Below are 26,047 nucleotides of genomic sequence, written 5' to 3'. Positions count from 1 at the left end.
AATATTTTTTTATTGTTGCATATATACCATAAAAAGAGTTTGTTTAAAAATATATACACAATTTATGATTATATTCCTCAAGCAAATGAATGATCTCCTAAAGTTAAATAACTAATTGCAATAATTGTGATAAAATGCTTCTCATTATAGTTATTTTTAAAGCTGGATGTTGAGCTTATGAACAATAAATAGTCATTCTGAGGTAAATGTATTATTAGTGTTTACAAGCTTTACACATTTTACGCAGTTTGAAACACTGAATGAGCTTTTACACGCAACATTTCAGATAGCTGTATGTAGTATCTCTTATAAAATATGTGATCGCAAAACATCTACCTTTCCTGTAGTTGCCTCGGAGCGAGCCTCCCTGCCGATCCGTCCAATCAGACTCAGAAGCTTCTGTCTCACGCGATCACTCTCTACCTCCCAGCTCTGAAAACACACAAAGCACAGTCAGCAACATCTCAAAGACGAAAGAGTCCACAGGAAGACAGACAAGACCTTCTGTATGAGGACGAAGAGGTGGCTGAGCTGGTCAAAGTTGAACTTGACGGCAGCAGCGGCGATGATGGTGTGGATGTTCTCTATCACAGTGGAGGACTGACCAGCCTGCACACAAAATATTGTGCTTGTCAACAAGTCGCACATGTACAGTATAACTAAACTATGTGAACTGCTTTAAATAAAAATTTCATCACACATACGCGTACACACATATATACAGTGCTTTAGAAGGTATTCAAACCCCCTTCGCTTTTTACAATCGTGTTATGCTGCAGTCTGATAGTACAACTCAATGTACATTAGTCAACGTACCTCATGAAATGTCTGTAAATTTATTAAGAAAAAACTGAAATATCACCTTTGTCATTACTCAGTACTTATTTGAAGCATCTTTGGCAGCGACTACAGCCTTGATTCTTTTGTGTTTATGACTGGGGGGTTGGACAGCCATTTTTAGGTCTCTCCAGAGATGTTCAACAGAGATGTGACTCTGGCTCGGCCACTCTAGGACATTGACAGAATTGTTCCTAAGCCACTCCAGTATTGCCTTGGCTGTGTGCTTAGGATCATTGTCCTGTTGGAAGGTGAACCTTCTGCCCAGTCTGATAATCTGAATGTTCTGGACTGGGTTTCATTAAGACTATCTCAATATTTTGGTGCACTCTGTCCTTTAGTCCCTGACACTGAAAAACAGCCCCAGAACATAAGGCTGCTACCAGCACACTTTACATTTGGGATGGTGCTCTACTGGTGATGGGCAGAGCTGGGTAATTTTAACACGGTGCTTATAAATGAGGCTCATCAGACCAGATAATCTAGAACATTTGTTCAAAATTTATGAACTTAGCACATTTATTACATATCAACATTTACAAATGAATTTCTACCTGAACTTTAAAAAGGATTCAACCTTCGTTTTAGTTATGGTATACTGTCTCACTTTGATGACTTTTCAATGTTCAACTGAGATCAAGAAAAAAACTATAATGCAGTGGGCTTCCATCTTTGGGAACTCTCACTGTTTTTGTATATCAGGTGCAGCTTTGAACAGCAAATCCCAGTACTGTTGAAGGATGCAGTTCTTGCCTTTTGAATTAATCTTAAGATTCTTCACAGCTTCCTTTTCATTCTGAAAACCAATGGGCATGTGAATGGAAGCCAGTTGAAAAGCTGGCTATTTATTTAGTTCTTTTTCTAACGCCTCAAGACATCTGAGAGCCTTCTGTGCAGTACATTTCCTAGAAACAGTATCAGAAATTCATGCAGCTTTGACGCAGAACTGATTTGAAGAATATCTTTAAAAGACAAAACTCACCTGTATTTTCCATATTTTGGAGAGTTCATCCAATGAAAGCTTACTGCCCAACAGCTCAATGATTCCCTTTATTCTGTCACAGTACTGGGCCTGGTCAATGTTTCCTACAGCACACGCACAATGAGAGAAATATTTCATTTCATTAATATTTAAAATACAAATTTTAGTGCAATTACAAATTTAAATACAGAGTAATATTTAGTTACTACATGTATGTTTAGGGCTAGTCTTAGGGTTACTTGCATGTAGTTCATGCATAATTTATTGTCATTACAATAGAAAGTACACGTAAGGTAACAAGGACACCTTAAAATTAAGTTTTACCTAAAAAGTTATTTTCATACAGCAGTGAATTAAAAAAAAAAAAAAACTCCTAAAATAAGAGACTGACTGAGGTTTTCCAATCGCAGTTTTAAATCACCGACATGTAAAAAAAACATATATTTTGTTCCTTTATTATCCTCGACTTTAGAATTGGTATTTTTATAAACCAAAAGTTCAGCTTGTTTTTTTTTTGGTGAAATCTCAGCAACCCAATATTAAAGCAGCCTCGAAAAAATCCTTATTAACATTATAATAAATGTATGACGTTGTATTTACAATTCCAAACAGATGGTTTCTCTTATTGCACAAAAAAGAACAAAGGCCATTTAGGCAAATAAGCACAAGTGAAAGACAAAGTTAGCAAAAAAGGCAAAGTGAAAAATGAAAGCAAAAGCCAAAAATAAAAGTGAAAGAAAGAGTGCAAAGAGAAAGTTAAACCAAACTGAGGTATTAAAGTGAAAGAGAGGAGCAAAAGAGAAAGTGAAGAAGGGAAAAGAGAAAGTGTCGAGAGAAATGCAAACAGAACAAAGAGAGAAGAGACAATGAGGCGGTGTCGAATAAAGACAATTGAATAAAGAGATGACACAAATGAGTGGGTGAGGTGAAAAGGCTTCAGGCACAAAGCACAGCACTTTCTCAACACTTTAACACATAGATGATTCGCTCTGTGTGAAAGTGTGAGCTTCCATATACACAACACGCATTCATGCACTGCCTTTAGTATCCGATCCAAAAATGTGACCAGATTTGTCATAGTTTTTGCCATTCAAAAGCAGCTCTTACTTAGTTATAATCCTGTTTGTTGTTTTGTCAACTGCTGCTTTAAATGCTGAAGTGCACTCTATTGAATGCTAAATGACGACAATTTTTTTTAAATGCATTTAAAAGCGGATTTTTGCTCCGAAGTGAAATTGGAAGAAATCTCTAATTCTGTTTTAAACTACTAGATCAGAAGACATTGAATTCTTTGCACTTTTCCAGTCATTTTTTCTTAACAAAATAAATACCTTAACAGAAAACTGTATTTCACAGCTTCTGCGTGAAGTAATGAGTAACGCCGTTTCAAACAGGTTTGTCTTCCTTGACCTCGATGACACGCATCTTCAGCACAATTCAGCAGTGCAGGCTGCATAATTAATAATATTACTTTTTTGGTCTCTTAGACACATTTGACAGTGGCTTGAGTTAGGATGCAGAACAACAGCAACTATAAAAAAGTAATAAATAATTGTTTTTCTGTATTATTTCACCGTGTGTGGCCTGTTGGTAAAGCAGAAGGCTAACGGGCCCAATACGAGTTTGATATAGAACCGAATGTTCATATGTTAAACTGAATCAGGCACTTACCTTCCAAAGCTATTGACAGTACAGAGTTTTCTACCAGCCAGTCCAGGAGTCGGTCTGTGTCAATGGCGTTCTTCACAGTCTTAGAAACCGTGCTCTCTTCAATAAGTTTCGTGACCTATCAGAGCACAAAGCCGTCAACGTGAGGGAAGTATTCAGGCGTGAACTTTAAGCTCCAGAGCACTAATATGTGGAAAAGAATTTGAACCTCTTTGAGGGAGTTCATCTTGGCACTGAAGTGGGGCGTCTTGAGCATTCGAAGAAGGATGTCCAGTCGAAGGTCATCCACGACGTTCACCAGCTCCCGCTGGAAACGCATGCAGAGGAGCTTAATGGCTGACAAGAGCTCTGGAATACTCACCAAACGCTTTAGAGAGAAAGAGACGTACATAAAAACAGAAACAAACAACAGGGGTGAGTCAAAGTTAAACATAAAACACTGATTTGTAATATGTGAGAAAAAATATTTTAAAACGGGTTTGCCGTTTCATATAAAAATGTAAATCTTCCTAAATTTTAAACAATGCAAATTTCAGCTCTAAAGTTATGAAACTCCATGCATGCAAGTACCTTACCTTGTCTTTCAGGTCTTTCTCCTCCAGGTTTTGCACATACGTTATCATTTTATGGATGACTGGGTCCAGCATGGGCTAAAAAAAATACAACAAAACCCAAAATTCAAGCTAAAGGTCATAATGTTGAATGCCCTTGAATTCCCCCTGATAACCACTGTTCAAAAACACACTGATTCAAATGTATTCACAATGATTAAATACCATAATAAAGCCATGTCTTATTGTTATTACATAAACAAGACATCTAAGGTTCAAATATATTTAACAGGAAAGTATTGAATAATGTACTGTCGGCTGGTCATTAGACAAAAATAAACCCAGTGAAAATACCGTAATCTTCCGTCTTTCACTCATACCAGATTATATATTATGAGATTATCTACACAAAAATAAATAAAACAATTTGGATAAACATAAAAACGCCCCTATTATGGATTTACGCTTTCATGCAGTGTGTAACGCCGCTAAGTGAATGAAAACATCCTGCGAAGTTTTAAATCTTGAAGTTCACCGTATATAAAGTTCTTGACTCTCAAAAGAAAAAGTTAACTCTAAATCATTAATACAAGTTATTTGTAAAATGAATCCCAAGCAGTTTCATGTCAATGTCCATATTATCGCCCACTTGTTGGTCTTTTCACATTGGTCTGAATGAAAATGCTAATTCATTCTTTGACACTAGGTGCTGCTATTGTAGCAATAAAAATAGTGGTTTCCCCCGGTGGCGCTGTAAACAAAGCAGCACTGCCCTCATGAACGCTGCTTTATCAGACATTACATGACGAAATAAAAATGAGACCACTCGGACCAAAACCACCCCAAAAAACGTTGAGCAAATCGTTTGGGAGCCGCTGAGCAAGTAAGGTAAAAATAAATAAATGCAATAATAAGACAATGAAAGTGTTTTTTGACCTTGTATGCATGTTAACCTGTTGTTGGGGACTCCTAAATCTAAAATGTGAACATTCATTAACCATAATTGGGGCACTTCAATCAACCTAACTTAATGACTTGACCTCAGAACGTCAAACCAATCAGAATCAAGCATTCCAGGTTAACAAAACGTGAACAAAAGAAACACTCACCTGCACCAGGCTGGAGTTGAGGTATTCTGCGCACACACCGAGCGGCTGAACCAGAGCTGATACACACTGAGGAGACACACATGTACATTCTACTATGAACCTTACCTCAAAAACAAATAGTCAAAGTTTTTCCCACCTCAAAAAAACTAAACATTTCCCTAAGCTGGAGACGTGACACAGCGACAAAGAGTGAGCAAACTCTTAAAGGAACAGTCTGACAAGAAATTAAAACGGTCATCGTTACTCACAATCATCTTGTTTCAAACCTGTACGACTAACTTTCGGGAACGGACCAACTGCCATTGTGTGGAAAAGAGCCATGAGAAAATTCTTTTAAATGAATCCTTTAGTGGTGCCACAGAGGCACCTGATTAAATGGTGAAGTACAAAAGCAGGGATTTTTATACAACATTTACACAACATCTCTCCACTGGCATACATCTCTTTAGAGATATATGCCAGCACCGATGAATCACTCCTCTGTTCAGCATCAAATGACTTCTCATCCATTGGAGAGAGTGAATGAATTAGTCCAGTCAGCGGAGGAGAGAAGGCAGCGTCTCTTGTTTTCTCGCTTAAATTGACTCGGACTGCAAATTAAATGGTTACTGTAGCAGGGCATCCCTTTATGTTTGAGATTAAACATGGCTGGCGACGGACCAGCATAGTTTCCTTTACGTGGCCACAGCAGGTCGTATGTGCCCCTGAAAAGAATTCCTCCCCCTACGCTCGCCTCCAACTTCCTGTTCCTGCGTTAAGGCCATTAATATGCAAATCCTAAATCAAAGCATCTTTTCCCTGTCGCCAGCTCTATCTCTCGGCCCTGGCACCCAGATCATGCTAATGCCCACCTTCAAAAGACAAGCGGGTGGAACCAAAAACAAGGCGGCTTCACAGCTCCAAGGACAAGGGGGAGCATTTACACGCTCGTACTAAAGAGGGAGCGGACACCTCGTCTGCTAAAAATAATGAAGCCGTCAAACATTCTGAAAATCTGTCTGTCTGCTTTTTTTTTTTTTCTATCATCCGGTATATACAGTATGAGACAACAAACATCAAAAATGCAGATGGTGGAAATAATGCAAACCAAAACAAAAAATCTAAGCAAAAACAAACAAACAAAATTTAAAAAAGAAGAAAAAAATTAAATAAAAATCACAAAAAAAAAACTAAAACAAAAAAATGACAGACAAATCTTTGACAAAGAAAATAATAGATTTGCACTAATTTATGTAAATTTAAAAAAATGGCTTTTTACTCTAACTTAAGTAAATGAAAAACTATCTAGATAAACCTCCACACTATTTAATTAAAGGAATAGTTCAAAATAATGGTCATTATCCCTAAGCATTACCAAGCTTGGAAGAGCTAGGACACATTATCTGAAAGAAGAAAAACATATACACCTAGGATGGCTTCGGGACGAGTAAAAAATGGGGCAATTTTCATCTTTGGGTGAACTATTGCTTTAATTGACTAATTGTTTGACAACTAACTGATCTTCCCATCTGTCTCCACCTTCTATCTGTCTTTCCATCCATCCGTCTGAGCTTATAAAACATTCATTTGTGTTCGAGAGCTGTGGTTCATTATTTTTTGCCATTATCCCACTAATTCACTTTTGAATCTTTTTCGGACAACCACGTCACATCAAAGAGCCCGATGAGAAATAGCGTTTCAAAGCAATTGTGTTGTGCATAATCTTAATAACTGGCCTGAATGCTCTTTTTCTCCCCAGCCGTATGAATGTGGCATCTCATGTTCTCTCTCATCCCCCTGCTCTCGTCTCTTTCTCGCTGTCTGCTGCGAGTAGGATGCTCTCTCTCCGTGATGGCGATAAACATCCTGAGCTCTTTCGCACACATGCTATAATAGAATCTGCCCTCGTTCAACTCTCACACATACTGCCTCTCTTCATCCAGACTCTACTACTTCACTCTCCCCTTCCATGAATTATCCATTCATTTCTCTGCAATTCCATTACTATGCTTACAGGTCTCTTAACCCAAAGACATCTCGGATAACTTGTAGCATTTTACATCTCTTTTACATTCAAGGTGCGGTAAAAGGTTATTATTTAGCACTTCGAAAATGTATTTATTTTTTATTCAGTTTTAGTCCACTCCATTAGTTTTAAGAAATGATTTGAGGAAATAACAGAACATTGGCAGAGTTCAGATTTACATCGACGATAAACAAGCCGCATCTGTGTTTACACAGAAAACACAATTGTCGGAAACGAAGCTTTAGCTCAGTTATTTCTACCAGTTTAAACCGAATATAATTGTAATTCACTGTAAATTTGGGAAAGTGTCTTCACAAGGGATGCACAAAAATTTGGGCTGACGCAGATAATTATAACGATTACAACAAGATAACTCTCCCGTATGTATTGGCCTTGGGCATGTTCCGTAAATAATATAACGGTTCTACTCTACATTAGTAACGTTTAAAGACATCAAAAGAGCACATTCTCACCCCTATCTCTATCTCTTCCTGGTTGAGCTTGCACTGGATTGCTGTGAAGCCTCCCATCTCTCCAAACTGCAGAAAAAAAGTCAGAAACATATTCAGAGTCATCGAACACCACGCAGATTTGCCTAATGTAATGTAATTGAATATAACACAATTCCTTCTAACAGCGTGTGTTACTTAAGGCCTCACCCGATTCACTAAGTCCACCAGCCAGCCGTGAGGTTCCTGGTCCAATCAGAAGACAGATCGTAAATTTCAAGGATTTTTTTTTTTCATTCATGCATTTGTTTCTTTTCAAGTGATGAGAGTGAAGAGTGAAGAGAATATACAAATATAGGAAAATGAGTCTTAACATTTAGAAAGAATATCTCTTTGGGCTTTAATCTGTGACTTTACCCATCTTATTTATGCACAAACACTCCAAAGAGAAATGAAAACATGAAATTGTGTCATATGACCCCTTTAACATGTTTCTTACATACGCTATATATTCGTATACACTAATTCTGGCATCAAAAAGTACAATTTCTTAATTATAAACACATTAAACATGGATGCGTGCCAATGCGTGTCTAGAAGGGGGGTTGAAATGAAAATAGTGACACTATTTTGCTGAAAACAAGAGTGTTGGAATGTACAAAACCAGTTTTCTATGGAGGATAGCAAGGACTTCTATCTAGCGAGGACTGTCAAGTCATCCGTCAAGCCAAAAGCACACGTACGCACCCACACATGTACATTAGCAGTACCTTCTGGTAGCTGGAGCTGGGAGAAACAGCGAACATGCTGTCCTCTCCAAACACTTCTGCCCAGTTCCTCTGACAGGCCTTCATACGGTTCTTAAAGTGATACTCGTTATCAGGGTTAAAAGCCTGTCGATAAAACAGTACATGGAAACCGGTTTAGCCCAAGACCAATATATTTTTGAAAGATTTTGTTGGGGATTAAAAAAAGTCTTTTATTGAACACAAAAGAAGGCATTTCAAAAAATGTTGGTAACCAAACAGTTGTTTATCCCCATTGACTTAACTTGTATTTTTTCCTAAGTCAGTGGCCACCGGCAACTGGCGGTTCCCCAATATTCTTCAAAATATCTTCTTTTGTGTTAACAGTATTCAGAAAAATGCGAAACTCGTTCAGCTTCAGAACAACGTACGGGCGAGTAAATGACAACTTTGTAGGTGAACTATCCCCTTAATGTGTTTTTCATTCAAATTGAGCAATTTTAGTATATTAGTGCTGTCAAACAATTAATCACAATTAATTGCATCCAATTTAAAAAAAATATATCATCTTTTTTTTTTAAATAACATAATATCTGTATATTTACTATGTATATATAAATACACACACACATAAATTATATATTTTAAAAATTATGTATATTATGTACAAAAAACGTATTTCACAATTATTTCACAAAATAAATAATTACTTGTTTCATATAAATGTAATGAAATATTTTATTGAACAAAAATCATTAAATATAATCATTTGGTAAAAATTTAGTAGCAAATGTATATATATATATATATATATATATATATATATATATATATATATATATATATATATATATATATATATATATATATATATATATATATATATATATATATTTACTATTTTTTTATAATTAAATCTAGAACTTTTTACAACATGGAGAGCAAAATGAAAAACTATTCTAAGGCTATTTATGTTTAGCCTTATTGCAATTATATAGCAACTTTACATCTATAACTTTTTTTTTTTAACCGACTTTAGACTTTATTTCTGGTAAAAATCTAAATAAAAGGGAAACCACATAAGGAATATTTTGTTGTTGTTTCATCCAGTCTCAGTCTGACATTTTGTAGCAGTTAACCCCAGTTACAAGTACAACAGCAAAAGAGTATGTGTACCATAGTGAGAACTCCCATGAGGCCGATGGGTATCGGATCCTGTTTGACTCTCTCTGCGACCAGATCCACCAGCAGCATCAGCATGTTGTAGATGCCCTCGTGAATCTCTGTTCCCCACTTGTGCACCGCACTGGACGTCAACAACTGCAACACCATGTAACACCCAAATTACTCATCTTCTCACATCTCACCATTTCTAACAATTTATTACGAACACCTTATAAGGTGTAGAGCTAATGCGTAGGCGTGCCTGCTTATTCAAACAAACACAAACCTTTTTGAAGGCTTCAGGCATGCAACGGTCAATGAACCTCTTACAGTTCTCATCTGCATCAGCCAGGCCTGCAGAAAGGAAAAGAAATGACAGATGTGACGTTTTTTTCTAGTGTATACAAATCAGGGCTGGCAATTTAACAAGTAAATTAGATTAATTAATTTACGGACAAAAATAACATTAAAACTATTAAAGCATTTAACCCTTGCCTGACATTTCATACAATTGATTGATAACAAATTTGATGCAGCGTGATGGAGCCTGGAAAACGTAGTTACAATGTCCCTAAAATTTAAGATATGGGGCAAAAATGTCCATTTGAGATTTGTCTCATATTAAAATCATATAGTTAAGCAATATCACACAAGTACAAAGTGAAACTGATCTCATCCACATGATCGTTGAGTAAATAAGAAGTCAATATTGTATTAATTTTAATCACCAGATCAATAATCACCAATCTGGCCGTCGAAAAGTAAAGACAAAGCAGAATGGCATTTAATTTCTTGATGTGGCGATCACATGGCGAGCTGAGCCAAAAGCCATAGGCACGTTGGATTTGAAGTGGTTGGTGTATGACATCAAAAGCACTACGAAAGCTGTTCAAAAGCACAAGGAGTCGTCTGATCTCTATAGCTTTGATAGTGATGAACCACTTCAACCCCAAGATGATTCAATGGACCATTCATAAAGAACCATTTACTTCATTCCTGAATGAATCAGCTATTTAAATGAATCAAACGAATGAATGAATGACTTTAACCACCAACTGCTGTCATTTTTCCTTTATCATTTCATAAATACATTTCATTAAATATTTTTTTTGATGAAATTAGTTATTACATTTATAGTTCACCCTCCCAATTTCGTCATTTAAAATGTTACGTTAAAAGAGTATATATATCAAGCAAAATTTCTTGCTGAAGCTACTTTTTTGTTATGCCGTTTGATGCTACACAACAATGACTTTAGGGAAATCTTTTGGGAGTAATTTATCCGCCAAATTTGATGCGAGGTTAAATTAGGGCGACCATAAGAGCAAAAAAGAAATCCTGGCAAGGATGTGTCTGGGAAAAAAAAATGGCACATGCAGCCACCCTAGATTAATTAGATCAATTAATTGCCACATCATGCAATTAATTAGATAAAAAAAAAACCTGGCCCTAATACAAACACTAAAACGTACATAAAAAGCCATCAGAACTCACCCAGTCTGGCCAGGCAGGTGGAGGCGATGAGGCACTTGCCGAGTGATTCCTCTCTCTTGTACGGGATGGACCAGTGATCGGTGAACACTCTGCTCTCCAGCTCATACAGATTAGTGGTGGGAAACTCCATACTGTTCCCAGAACAGTTCCCGTTCTCATCATTGCTCCTCTGTAAGAAACAGAAAAAGATAGATGCGTCACAACATTTGAACTAATTATTTTTTTATATAGCGCAGGCTTTTAAAGTTTATCCATCAATTTGGGGCCTGGGTCTCTTTAGTCCAGTATGGCAGCATTTGTTAATTATGAAAATAGTCAAAAATTGTAACAATAATGTGAAATATTTTACATTTTACTGTATACTATTTGATGAAATATTGCAATTATAAATACTGCATATATAGTGATTTTTTCCAGTCTTCAGTTTCACGTGATCCTTCAGAAATCATTCTAACTTGCTGATTAGACGCTTATGAAGCATTTCAAATTATTTTCAATGTTGGACACTGTTGAATATTTTGTGGAAACCATGATTTTTTTTCCGAATTAATAAAGAAACAGAAACGGATTTATTAGAAATCAGAAATCTTTTGAAAAAGAATAAAAGCCTTTACTCTCACGGTTCCAACATTTGTGTTCGACGTGAGTGAAAACATTCTATAGATTATTTAACAAAACAATATTTTTTTTATGCAAGTCTCAAGCATTCAACAGCCTAAATAAATGTATCAAATATATAATGAAACAGCGGTCTTCACTGTAAGAATGAAACGTCCTTTATTTCTTATTAAAGATACAAAAGACCTCCCGTGAGGCTGTGAAGAGCAGCGTCTTGCTTGATTTATATTAAGCACACACGTCTGAGAGCTGCATGGGTCTTATTGACTGTTACATTCGCATATATTCATTCTCATCTGTTTGCATTCATTTATTACATAATCAACAAGGGTTTACATGAATAATCACTAAGGGCTGCATTTTGACACATTTTTGTGCGTATGTGACCGTTTAGGTGCATGCCTTAAGCTAAAAAATGACTTCTCGTGTTCTGCAAAAAACACTTTTAAAAACACTAAAAGCCATCGACTTTATTAACTTAAGCTCGTCCTATTTTGCAAAAGCCGTTACAGGATAAAACTTAATTACAGACACCACAACAATTGCAGAAAAAAATAACAAACAACATTTTTAAGATTTAATTTCTTTCATACGATACCTACTTGAAATCTTAAAAAATTTAAATGAGAGCTATCGGTATCTGATAAATTAGCCTGGCTAACATATAATCTTCATTTTAAAACTGACTGACGCCCTTAAAGGTCTGTGTGACTTCCACATATCTCATTTTAAACAGAATTTAATGTATCAAATACGTCATCTGTTTCGCATTCATAATTAATGCTGCAATCTGGAGTGCGGTTACCCAATAAACTAGCGCGGAGGCTAGCAGCAACAGATTTGTTGTTGTTGGGTGGAGTGCAAAATGAAAAAAAAAAAAAAAAAAAGCTTGGCAGTCGATTTCCGAGGCTATTTATGTTTAGCTTTGCTGCAATTATACAGCAACAATAAAGGCCAGATATTTCAATGGTTGTTTTGTGATTATCAGCGTACAAACTGTAGCAGATTACTGCGTTACTGAGGACTCCGCAAACAGGAAACACTTCTGCCAGGGGAATATTAGTATACAAGACATATGTTTGCCCTTGAGTGAATGGAATAAGTGAATGTGCAATCACGTCTGGAAAGAACACAGAGGGAAAGTCACCTTCACTCTTTCTGTGCCACAGGGGGAACGTCAGATGTCTATGCCTTTCCCAAAGTCCGGAAATCAGTGATTTGCAAAGTCAGAAAGGGAAAATTGGGATCCGTTTTAAAACGGGGATTAGCAGAATGCTGCCTTGCAGGCAGGGTCTGAGTTCAAGGGTTAAATTAAGCCACTTTTGATCTGACTGAACTTCAGCCGTTACCATTTACTTATTAAAGAGCCGTCATGAAGCAGGTTTAACACTAAGCTGAGCTCAAACTGAGAGGAGCGACTGTGACGGAGATGTTTCATTGATTCTGAGGAGCTTCGGGCTTTGACTAGACTTCATTGTGTGCTATGAATGATGACAAAGCACATTCACGCAGGAACTTAAACCATCTGACCAAGCACAATAGAGCATCTGGGTCACGAAGTCAACTTTAAACGCCGCTCTTGCTTTCCAGAGGCAGATGTTGTCGATCAATTTCAAGAACAGCCTCTTTGCAACTAGACCGCTCAACAAGTAACGTCTTTTTCTACGTCTTTGCATTTGGTCAGTATGGACACATGTCTGTTCAGTTATCGCACTGTTTTTCATCTGTAGCCAAATCTACAACAAACATCAGGGTTAATTTTCATGACAAATCATTTCGGGCGAAAACGGTACAGTGACGAACTAAAACTAATTTTAAACTTCAAAAACTATTGACATTTTCGTCAATGAATTAAAAGAAATATTAGGGATGGACCGTTTGGGATAAGATTCATTCAGAACGAATCTGCTGCGCGGTTTGGAGGTTACATGCGTGACTTACATTTCCAACGTATCAAAACATAAGCTAACGTACACTTGCTGCACGTGTCATAAAACCTTCAAATATCTCACTATGTGGGAGTAAGAGAACAGCAGGCGTATGGATAAATTTGACGATGCAAGAGAGAAATCAATTTAGTCCGGTTTCTGAGTGCAAACGCTGAAGCATGCGCGCACACACACACACACACACACACACACACACACACACACACACACACACACACACACACACACACACACACACACACACACACACACACACAGACACAGACACAGACACACAGACACACAGACACACAGACACAGATATGGCTAACAAGTCGCTATAAAGAACGCTTAATTAGCCTATAGAACCACTGGTATTTCATTGAAAAGAAAACCATGTTCTTTATGAGAAGTGGTTATATTTAACAAGTTTGTGTCTCCACAGTTAAATCATGATAAAACCTTAAATGCTTAAAAATTTAGAAAACTGCTTAATAAATGCACCACACTGTAACTCGACTCATTTATCTGACAAAATTTACTGTAGATTTAGTCTACTAAAATCATGTGATATATGAAAATCTAATGACTTCTTGGACAAAGTGACTGACTGGTACTGCCGCATTACTTCTATTTTACATGCAGATACAGCCAAAATAACAGCACAGCCACTGTCTATATCCTATGAGCACTTCATTTCATTAGACGACAACCCAACTATAAATCACCATTTTAATCTTGTAATGAACGGCTGGTTAGCAGGCCTAATAATGAGCCGCATTTCAAGCATTATTTCATATTTATTCCGTTTTGTGACAACAGAAACAGTCAAATATAATCAATGACAACAGTTATATTGAGAAATTGGCTACATTAAAATACATTACGTGACCATATAAATATGAACATAATTTGTCTGTTAATATGGACATAGTTTGTTAATATAATATTTATATATTAGGGATGCACCGAAATTTCGTCTGCTATAAAATTGTCTGCTGAAAATACGGGTCGAAAAAAGCTATGAACAGCACTTTCGGTTCATGTTCATTCAGAGTCCATTAACTGCTAACAAGCAAAACTGTTGATTTTAATAACGCATTAGTTAATGTTGCGATTAACGCTAACCAAGACGAATGAATAAACTATTGTTCATTTTAACTACAGTAGTTAACTAATGTTACCTAATGATACCTACTGTAACGTGTTCCCACTAATAATATACATTCTGTCCAGTTTTTCGCGCATCCTATCGGTGAAAAGCGATAAACGAATGTTTGTTTGCAGTGGAAATGTCATAAATAAATTATAACGACGGATGTCATTAAGGCCGTTAAGGTTTGAGTTTACAGACGAGTTGTTATGAGAGTTATCTACACGATCTCATTACGGTTTCTGCAAAAGAAACATTAAACTGCGATTGATTCATGATAGATCTGTGCGTTTCCATTGACGGGTCTGACAGATTCGGAGTTCAGGAGAAACAAGACGCGCTGAGCAGAGTCAGGGAAAGCAGAAGAGAGGCAACAGGAACAAATGACTTATTCTGTTCTCTGGTGGAGGAAACCACCACCTGCACAGTGAGGACCTCGGAAAACAGAGAGAGAGAGACAGAAATAGAGACCAAGTCGAGCTAGGGCTTGTTTTAACATTTTGATCACATGAATGCGTTCACTAAAAATACGAAGACCTGCAAAAAATCTGCAAAATCTCTTATCTGAATATTTCCAGTCTGTTTAAAGTAGGAAAATATGCAAATTACAACCCACATAGGATTCGTTTGCATATATTTACAGTACATGTTATGACGCAAGCCTCTCGTGATCTATATTTGTCAATGTTAATTAAAATAATGACAGGAAAAGGTTGCTACTGACATTTGATGTGTCGCATGTGTGTTATGAACAGTTGTGACTTCTAAAAGAAATTGAAAGCCTCCTCGGGAAACTGTGTGAGAATATAACCCCCCCCCCCAAAATGGCAGGGAAGTGATGCTGGTTGAAGTTTAACCTGCAAAGACATCTCTACATTACCACTAACCACACTGAGATGTAAAGGTTTTTCATTTAAGTGCTAATTGAAGTGGATACAAAAAATAAAAACCGATCACAAAAGATATAAATATTACACACACATTATGCATATATATATATATATATATATATATATATATATATATATATATATATATATATATATATATATATATATATATATATATATATATATATATATATATATATACACACACACACACACACACACACACACACACACACACACACACACATATATATTTATATTTTAAGCCCTGCATACTTGTGTACTGTTCCTAAAGGTCAAGAATCACATCCAGTCTAGCGGAAGGGTGCCTGTGATTATGGAAATAAACATTTCGAGTATGTAACTGGACGCTTGTTATGTCCTAGTCCACATTTCAATGCAGGATTAAGTTTACAGGCATCGATGGAGATAATAATAATTTTGCTGTGCACACATTCTGCGCCCATTCAGAAGCCTTGCAGGTCATTTTTCTCCTTCGTAATACGAATGTCACAAAAAAACACAGTGAATCTAGGCCTGGTGTGTCGTTCGTGTGCGATGATCTAAAGAGACGAGAGAGAAAGAGAGAGAGAGAGAGAGAGTTTGTGTTGTCAGGAGGCCTCTGGCCTTTGGGGCGATGTAAGGTCACATGGCGCATTCCAAACCTGTTGCCATGGTACGGTCGGGGTGAGGTGTGTGTGTGTGTGTAGGGTCCACTGCCTGATAAACACACGGCCTCGGAGGGTTCAATCCTCCCCTATGTGAGAACTAATTGCTCATCTGCCTGTACAGCATCGGGGTTGAGGTGTTTGTTGACTAAAACCTACACCGCTGTTCTCTATTCCTAATGCAGCTCTGCATGTGATCCTGCTGGTTGTGATTTGAGCGAGTTGTTTTTTGTTCCCCACTGCATTGCGCAGCTCTGGGCGGAGCGGGTGGGTAACTAGAGACCCTGTGTGTGTACCAGTACCCTCCAAACCCAGCCTGCTGGCTCTATTTATAGTCCTGATACATGGCGCTCACAACCTGTGACAGGCAAGACCAGGGGTAAACAAAGCACGTCTCAATCTAGACAAGTACTTCATAACTGAATCACAAACACAGCGCTCTAGGAAATCAGGGTTTTTCTTTTTTCTAAATTATGCTTTATATTCTGACTATTTATGCTTTTATTAGTATTATTATTATTATTATTATTTGAACAATACTAGTGCCCAAAGAGGTGTACTTTATTATTATTTTCAAACAAGACCTGTTTTATGCTTTTTTTGGATTCTGTTTGATGATCTAGTGAAAATTTATTACAAAAAATTAAGAATTAAATCTTAAAAGCTTTTTACATTTTTTAAAAATGTAGTCAAATGATAAATGAAGAATTAATGTAATATTCTGGGGAAGACATTACGTGCTTAATGGTACTCTCATGAACGCATGGCGGAAAGAAGCAACCGTTCAACCGAGTCGTTCTTTTCTTTTACTCCGCACACAAAAAGTTTTCCCACATTTTTTACTATTTTAACGATGTCCTGCTACCTTTCTGGGCCTTGAACACGTCAGTTGCTTTGCTGTCTGTCTATGGAGGATCAGAGAGCTCTCGGATTTTATCAATGTTCGGAAGATAAGCAACGCTCTCATGTGTTTGAGAGGACAAAAGGGTGAGTAATTAATGACTACTTCACTTTGGGTAAACTTTAAATGAAAACATTGTGTGATGTTCCCAAATTAAACTTTTATTTTGTCGGGACCTCAAAACGTGAGCGTCTGTGTGTAGCTAACAATAGTTTTTATCCAATGAAATGATAAAACGCTTATAAAAAGACGATAGATATATATATATCTCCATCAGCTATTGACCACTTATACATCACTGACCCACGATGATACAGACTCATTATATGATCTCAAATCAGTGTATGGTTTCCTAATAGCATCACCTCCCGAAACAGATCTGCCAAAAGCATTACACATTAAACGTGAAGGGTGGATGACCAGAGACGATCTAGGTGAAATGTCATCTGAATTTTCTTTGTTGCAATGGCATTTCTACATTAAGAAATTATAAATATGGCTTAAACTGAATGGCCAGGCCTTGCATAACATTTCCACCAATCATCAAAGCCATATTTATCTCCCTGATATTACGCCTGAAAGAGGACTACAGGTTATGCTTTGTTTGAAAAAAATGTTTTATTAAGTATATTTCAAAGTCATCATGAAATAATTTGTTCTTTATTTCTACTTATTTTAAGGAATATTTCAGCGTTTATTATAAATGATATATCCGTGCACGTCAGTAGGCTACTTTTTTTTAAATCTTTAATAAACCATTAATATCTCCTTCTTGCAACAATATTTGTTCTGCGAGGATGCGCTCACTGATCGCAGCAATTAACAAACGAACAAGGATTCAGTCAATTACCAAAGGAAAAAATAAGTCCCGGCCTATATGTTTTTCCTAGCGCAACTCAGATACACGCCTACTTCACAATAAGAACGAAATGCTGATATAATCAGACGAACTACAGAACGAGGCAATACCATTCACATCAATACACTCTGATATTGTGAATGAATACGGGAAAAAACATTTGGAGAACGCAGACAGAGCTGCCGCTGGAAAACAACACCATCCGCGTCATCCGGATAAGGGACGCGCGCTTTATATGAAATAAAACAATCACTATGCTCAGATCAATAAAACTGTGTAATCTACAAGATGACTTTTTGACTAATCCTGACTGTAAAAAGCAAAGGTTTGCTGTTTCTAATGCAGATATTTTCAAACCCTTTTTGCACATAACATATAGAATAACCTAGAGATACATTGACTATATCTGTTTACACAGGCTTCAATTTATCTGATTCATTAACTGAATACATAGAAAAACAGATTACTCCATAAATAGATTGCATCCGATGAACGAAGCATTTCTTCGAATTTCTTCCACTACAAGCAGTGTCACCATAAACTGCAGCATGAACACCAAACGACCTCGCACACCGATTTCATTTTTTTTAGTATCCGTCATCCTTTCCTATCAAAAAGCCATGGATGTGAAAACACTGAAAATGTAAAGTTTCGGAGTCAGGGCGTAAATACGATTGGCACGTCGCGAACATTTCTTAAGAATCCAACTTTCGCTCAAACAATTTGCTCTTTGCATTCGACGCGCGTCACCTTTCGGCCTAAAAACACAAAAGGCGTGACTTTTCGGTTCACGTCATCCAGGCCTTACCTGAAAGTCGGACAGCTTTCATCGTAAAATATATTCAGCAACACGACTGAGATCCTCGTAGTGACAAAAAACACTACTCTCTTTGCAAAACACGCATGCGTATCATCTGATTAGTTATACCCAATGTTAAAAAAAGTGCTTTCCCCACATAAATGGCTACAACAAAGCATCAATAAACTTCTTTCGAGCGCTGATAAAAACAACGGCTGAAGTCCCACTGATACTGCGCTGACCCAGGCGCTCATTTAAAACCGCAGCACTCGGCTCAGATTGTGTTTGACCAACGGGTCAAAGGATCCACCAGAGAAACAGAGAGAGAAACGCTGCAACAGTTGGGCAACATATCAGACTCATCGGCCTCAAATCAGACACTACCCAGCTTCTGCGACTTCCAACATGTCTGTGTAACTTTAAATTAGAGGAACAAAACTGAAGCTTATGGCTCGTTGCCATCCACTAAGACCACGCTGCAAAAAAAAACATAACATATTTACATGGGAAGCGAGTAAAAAGTCTTGTTTTATGACAAATTAAGGCGGGCAGGATTTATTCTTAAAACAAGAGCATGTGCTAACGGCCTCTGAAAAAAATAAATCGGCTTAAAACTAATTTTTCATACCCCGCTGACAATATTCACCGGTTTTAAACATTCTTACATTACCGTTTAAGACGTTCTACGTACTGAGGGGGAAAAAAATAAATACAATTTCGAAAGCCAATGCAACTTTTAACCGCCAAGGTTTCGATCCAAGACCTTTTCGGTCCTTAAAATGCTGAATGAAGATCTCGAGGCTCAGGCGAAGCAGAATAGCTCCAGACAGACCTGTGGCAGCAGACCCCAGGCACACAAAACTGAATTCATATTCACAGGCTAATAACCAGCAGCTCCTCTCAGTCCTTATAATTTGATGCTGGTCAATACTGGCTTCCCTGCAGAGACTATAAAGAGTCTAAAGACACCTGAAGGTTCAGCAGCCCTGCAGGTAAATCATCAGCCACACGTTTCCTGCTATTGCTTAACAGTTAGCGAGACAGACGTCAGTTTAATTATTGATCAGGAGTAAAAAAAAAACAAACACCCCGTTGGCTGATCGCCTTCTTATCAACGCGCAAATAATAACAAAGTCAAATCTCACAAGTCGTGCATTTAAACGCAATCTACACAACACCCATCCCCCCCAAGATCCTTCAACTTCTGCCGACATGAACGACCGCCGCTGCTGAAATCCTCCGTAGCCCGCTAAAAGCACCCGCACCGAGCGTTTAGAGAAAAGATCTCGCCGTCCTGGTCAGGTGTTGCACGCACAACAGGTAACGCAGAGGCGGTAAAGGCGTGCGCCCGCCTTTCCCTCCGGTTTTTTTGACAGCCCCGGTGGTTCCGCCTCGAACGATCCCAAATGCGCGCGTTTCGTAATCATACCTCGCTTTCCACGACGTCGTGGTACGCGGGCGGAGGATCAAACCCTCCGGTGCCCGTGCGCCCGCCGCTCTCGCCGTCTCCGCTGAGGCCGGAGCCCGGGGAAGGGCCGCTTTCCATCGGCTCGTAGCCGTATCCGAGTCCCGGGCTTTCGTTGGTGAGCAGCGCGACAGCCTCGTTGATGTCGTTTTTGGCCAGGCGCAGGGCTTTCCGGATGGCCACCGGGTCTGGGAAGCCCATGCATAGCAGCGTGGTCATATGCTGCTCCTCCTCTGTCTCCATCGTGGAAGTGTGTCGATGATCGGGGCTTCAGTAAGGGGGCACATAGCACAGGCATCCGGCTGTGCACGCCGCCATGTTTACAGTCGGTGGTGCTGCTGGTATCCTGTCACGATGGATTCCCGTCACAGGCGGAGGGCAGCGGGCTGAGAGCGGGCCACGCCAGGCCTGTGAAGCGGGCGACGCCAAAGGGTCGCTAGGTGGGTGTGGACGGAGAAACTTTTCAAAATAAAGGTCACATAAAGAACGCGCATTCAAACTACTACTTTAGTACATTAAAACATTAGAAGAAAAAAAAACATATATTAAAATAATGATATTTAAAAAGAGCAATACAAGTAAATTAATAATACAGAAAATGATGTATATATATTTTTTTCTAGTTTTATATTATATTCATATGTATACAAATTTACACACACATACACATATATCCCCGATCAATCAAACACAACACACACACACACACACACACACACACACACACACACACACACACACACACACACACACACACACATAAATTAGTAAAATATGACTCGATATGTAATAATAATACAGTTAATAGAATAGTATTTTATCATCTTATTGTGAATCACATGATGAATGAGTTTGAATTTATTTAATTTGAAATGATCTCTACTCATATATATATATATATATATATGTGTGTGTGTGTGTGTGTGTGTGTGTGTGTGTGTGTGTGTGTATGTATATGTATATATGTATATATGTATGTACGTGTGTGTTATATTTTGAAATACACTCGGCCGGAAATACACTTTAAAGAAGCTCATTGTTCTTTGCTTCACTCTTTTTAAATTGGCAGAGTTGTCACGCGGCCCCACCCATATCTGTATATGAAACATGTGTTTTTTGACCTATACTTTATTAATTATAACCCTTGATGAGATTTCACAGCTCGTAGTTAAGAACTGTGTCTGCAAGACATGCCAAAACGAATATTACATACAAAAGCACGAGTATTAAATCTGACTGAGTACTTTCATTTTCAACATATTCTCGTAACGCTTCAAAAAAAGTCTTATATCAGTTTCGCTTACATAACCAGATTTTTTTTTAAAACGATTCGGTTATATATCAGTACATATAAAAGACCGAAACGAGGAGTCACGTGAATCTGGTTCTAGTCATGTGATCATGTGAGCTGAAAATGGCAGCTACGGGGGACGAGGCCGCGGCGATGGAGAGCATCAGTAAAGCACCGGTTCCTCCGAGCGACCTCAACCTCTCCGCCGAGACCGAGCGCAGGAGAGACGCGGCCGCGAACGACGCAGCGGAGAACCAAAAGGCCAAAAGACCCAGTAATAACAGTAAGCCGCGCCTGTAAACAGAGCAGCCTGTGTGCGAGTCACTGCGACTTCATCCGTAACGACCGTCTTAGCTTCCTGAACGTCGTGTTTGTTAATGCGGCCTGGTTCGGGGTGTTTGACTTGTTCTCTTTCCAAAGATAACGCTGCGGTTGTATGCATTTGCAACTAGACTGTGTCTATGTCTGAAAATTTAGCTTTGTACCCATTGAGCTTTCTACCCGGGCATCAAATAGGTTTAGTGTTTGAACTGGAGCCTAGGTAGGCTGCTCGCTAGTTTTCTGTACACTAAAAGTCTGCTGTGTATAACAGATGACGGAGGAGTGGAGACGGCAGAGGAGGCCACTGAACCTGCAGAACCTGATATCAATGAGCTCTGCAGAGACATGTTTGACAAAATGGCAGTTTTCTTACAGGGAGAGCTCACAGGTAATGATGAAAGAACAATTAATAAATCCATCCATACATCCATCCATCTATCTATACATCCATCCATCTATCCATCCATCCATCCATCTATCTATACATCCATCCATCTATCTATACATCCATCCATCTATCTATACATCCATCCATCTATCTATACATCCATCCATCTATCTATACATCTATCTGTACATCCATCCATCCATCTATCTATCTATACATCCATCCATCCATCCATCCATCCATCTATCTATACATCTATCCATCCATCCATCTATCTATACATCTATCCATCCTTCCATCTATCTATACATCTATCCATCCATCCATCTATCTATACATCTATCCATCCATCCATCTATCTATACATCTATCCATCCTTCCATCTATCTATACATCTATCCATCCATCCATCTATCTATACATCTATCCATCCATCCATCTATCTATACATCTATCCATCCATCCATCTATCTATACATCTATCCATCCATCCATCTATCTATACATCTATCCATCCATCCATCTATCTATACATCTATCCATCCATCTATCTATACATCTATCCATCCATCTATCCATCCATCCATCCATCCATCCATCTATATATCTATCCATCCATCCATCCATCATCTATATATCTATCCATCCATCCATCATCCATCTATATATCCATCCATCCATCCATATATCCATCCATCCATATATCCATCCATCCATATATCCATCCATCTATATATCCATCTATATCCATCCATCTATATATCCATCCATCTATATATCCATCCATCCATATATCCATCCATCCATATATCCATCCATCCATCCATCCATCCATCCGTCCATCCATCCATCCATCCATCCATCATCTGTCTATCCATCCATCTATCTATACTTCTATCTATCATCTATCTTCTATCGTCCATCCGTTCCATCCATCATCTATTTATCTATCCATCCATCCATCCATCTGTCTATCCATCCATCCATCTGTCTATCCATCTATCCATCCATCCATCCATCCATCCGTCCATCATCTGTCTATCCATCCATCTATCTATACTTCTATCTATCATCTATCTTCTATCGTCCATCCATCATCTATTTGTCCATCTGTCCATCCATCATCTATTTGTCTATCCATCCATCCGTCTATCCATCCATCCATCATCATCTGTCTATCCATCCATCTATCTATACTTCTATCTATCTTCTATCCGTCCATCCATCCGTCCATCCATCATCTATTTATCTATCATCCATCATCTATCTATCATCTACCTTCTATCCATCCATCATCTATCTATCTATCTATCATCTACCTTCTATCTATCCATCCATCCATCCATCATCTATCTATCCATACAGCCATCATCTATCCATACAGCCATCATCTATCCATACAGCCATCATCTATCCATACAGCCATCATCTATCCATACAGCCATCATCTATCCATACAGCCATCATCTATCCATACAGCCATCATCTATCCATACAGCCATCATCTATCCATACAGCCATCATCTATCCATACAGCCATCATCTATCCATACAGCCATCATCTATCCATACAGCCATCATCTATCCATACAGCCATCAATCATCTATCCATACATCCATCAATCATCTATCCATACATCCATCAATCATCTATCCATACATCCATCAATCATCTATCCATACATCCATCTATCTTCTATCCATACATCCATCTATCTTCTATCCATACATCCATCTAATGTATAATGTTTGTTCTGTTTACTCAGCAACCTGTGAGGATTACAAACTCCTGGAGAACATGAACAAGCTCACCAGTCTGAAGTACATGGAGATGAAGGACATATCCATCAACATCAGCCGAAATCTACAGGATCTCAATCAGAAATGTGAGCAATGGGGCAGCAGTGCATAAAATCAACCAGTGCTTGTTCTGATACTGTGACGGGTTTAAGCTTTACGCCTCAAGGTTGTCTTCATGCTGAAAGCAGGCTCATGAGTGTTTAACATGACATTGGACATGTTTGTGTTGTGATTCGCTGATCGTGAAGTAGGAGAGACATTAAAATGCTTTCGTTCTGTTTATTTTTTTGACTTTTAGACGCCAGCTTGCAGCCTTATCTGGATCAGATTAACCAGATCGAGGAGCAGGTTACGGCTCTGGAACAGGCTGCTTATAAACTAGACACGTATTCAAAGAAACTGGGTGAGTACAAAAGCCAAGAGAGTCTGTGCTGCTGGGAACTTTTACTGTTTTATTATTTGATTTTAATATAGTTCATATTAGTCTTATTAAAAATGATGAAGGACGCCATTAGGATTGTCTGAGCGGTGAATGAGGTGTTTCGATTGAACCTGCCCTAAACATACTGGCCCGAAACCAAAAGGCCAGTTGGTTGTCATGACAACAGGGTGTGGCAGTGATTATGTAATTTTGTAGGCTACCAAAAAATTTGCATCATCCTATTTCTTTGACAAAAAAACGTAGCATATTTCATTTCATTTGCATCATTGCAGAAAATAACAAGTTGGATTCTTGCACATCTTCATTGTGATACTCTTCTTCACAAATGAACAAAACCTCAACCAAATGTAAAGCTAAATGCAATGAACAGAAGTAAAGAGCTAAACGTGAGCTATTGAAACCGCTTGCAAGAGCACAGTTATAAACCGCAGACAGTTTTAGCGTTCACTGCAGGTTGTCATTCTCTTCTTTACTTGTATAGGCCTATATTCATAATGTCAGTCTATAGAAAGCTTTAAATGATTAAATCTAGTCATGATTAAAAATGCTCTAATCCTAAACCAGTACTCTTTCACTGTTATCTGTATGCATTTCCTTTTAAAGGAACACTCCAATTACCGTAAATTCTGGACTATAAGCCGCTACTTTTTTCATAGGTTTTGAACCATGCGGCTTATACAACGGTGCGGCTATTCTGCAGATTTTTCCCCACCGCTAGGGGCGCTCTAACCGGAATTAGAATCAAAACTAAGACAAAATAAATGCGAAGAAGAATACGCTAGTTCCTCTTTAGCAGATATAAGTCGGTAGAAGCGGATAGAAGGACGACAAATTACCAATCCTGTCAAACTCTCTTTTCAAATCCTCACCCATTCATCATGGAAACCACACGAAGAAGTTCGTATGATGCAAGTTTTAAGTTGAAGGCCATTGATCTCGCTATGCAAGAATGAAACCGCGCTGCTGCTCGGAAGCTTAGCGTCAATGAGTCTATGGTGAGACGCTGGAGGAGGCAGCGGGAAGAGCAAAACTTTTTTAAATAGAGCGGATGCGGCTTGTATGCAGGTGCGGCTTGTTTATTTATTTATTTATTTTTTTTTAAATCGAGCGGATGCGGCTTATATGCAGGTGCGCTTTATAGTCCAGAATTTACGGTAATTCATTCTTTCTTCAAAGTTGAGTTTTACCATTATTGAATCCGTAGCACTTTTAGCATAGATCGCTCAATCCAATTAGACCAGTTCCTAATCATATAGGGCTACAACATAGCACCTTGTCGTTTTGGGCTCATCTTAGTACACAATATATCTACAGAACAGTAAAGTTTCTAAGTGAGGGGGAAAAAAAGTAGTAAACTCTTTGGTCGTTTTCGAAGGCGATGCTACTCGTCTGATTGGATTCTGTGAGCTATGCTAAGCTAGGCTAAGAGTGCTATCGTCAGACCCGGAGATCGGCTCAATGGATTTAAAAACGGTAAAACTCAACTTCTTCATTCTGGGGGAGTTGGAGAGTCATTCTA

General features: G+C 38.3%; 2 protein-coding genes across 9 annotated transcripts in view; one reads left to right on the top strand and one right to left on the bottom strand.

Annotated features, from left to right (window-relative positions):
* usp24 (ubiquitin specific peptidase 24) overlaps window positions 1–20,529 on the bottom strand; it is a 46,453-nt gene extending 25,924 nt beyond the window's left edge. For both annotated transcript variants that reach the window (XM_043219464.1, XM_043219465.1), the window contains exons 1-14: window positions 20,251–20,529; window positions 11,006–11,174; window positions 9,798–9,865; window positions 9,524–9,667; window positions 8,372–8,494; window positions 7,812–7,847; window positions 7,626–7,691; window positions 5,148–5,213; window positions 4,063–4,137; window positions 3,696–3,854; window positions 3,491–3,605; window positions 1,820–1,923; window positions 502–609; window positions 337–432 (exon numbers count right to left, since the gene is read on the bottom strand). In XM_043219464.1, the coding sequence (XP_043075399.1) occupies window positions 337–432; window positions 502–609; window positions 1,820–1,923; window positions 3,491–3,605; window positions 3,696–3,854; window positions 4,063–4,137; window positions 5,148–5,213; window positions 7,626–7,691; window positions 7,812–7,847; window positions 8,372–8,494; window positions 9,524–9,667; window positions 9,798–9,865; window positions 11,006–11,174; window positions 20,251–20,529 (1,608 nt within the window). The remainder of the gene's footprint in view (window positions 1–336; window positions 433–501; window positions 610–1,819; window positions 1,924–3,490; window positions 3,606–3,695; window positions 3,855–4,062; window positions 4,138–5,147; window positions 5,214–7,625; window positions 7,692–7,811; window positions 7,848–8,371; window positions 8,495–9,523; window positions 9,668–9,797; window positions 9,866–11,005; window positions 11,175–20,250) is intronic.
* bloc1s2 (biogenesis of lysosomal organelles complex-1, subunit 2) overlaps window positions 16,923–26,047 on the top strand; it is a 27,836-nt gene continuing 18,711 nt past the window's right edge. For 4 of the 7 annotated variants that reach the window (XR_006247226.1, XR_006247225.1, XR_006247227.1 and 1 more), the window contains exons 1-4: window positions 21,341–21,860; window positions 22,170–22,286; window positions 24,053–24,172; window positions 24,385–24,489. Coding sequence is in view for 4 of the 7 variants with exons in the window: in XM_043219468.1 (XP_043075403.1) it covers window positions 21,701–21,860; window positions 22,170–22,286; window positions 24,053–24,172; window positions 24,385–24,489 (502 nt within the window). In the remaining 3 variants the exon portion in view is untranslated. Of the gene's footprint in view, window positions 17,250–20,596; window positions 20,727–21,340; window positions 21,861–22,169; window positions 22,287–24,052; window positions 24,173–24,384; window positions 24,490–26,047 lie in introns of those variants that run through there. The other 3 variants (XM_043219471.1, XM_043219470.1, XM_043219467.1) reach the window with 3 other exon arrangements.

Source organism: Puntigrus tetrazona, chromosome 20 (assembly GCF_018831695.1).
Source record: "Puntigrus tetrazona isolate hp1 chromosome 20, ASM1883169v1, whole genome shotgun sequence".
NCBI lineage: Eukaryota > Metazoa > Chordata > Actinopteri > Cypriniformes > Cyprinidae > Puntigrus > Puntigrus tetrazona.
This window is presented reverse-complemented; position numbering and strand designations above follow the sequence as displayed.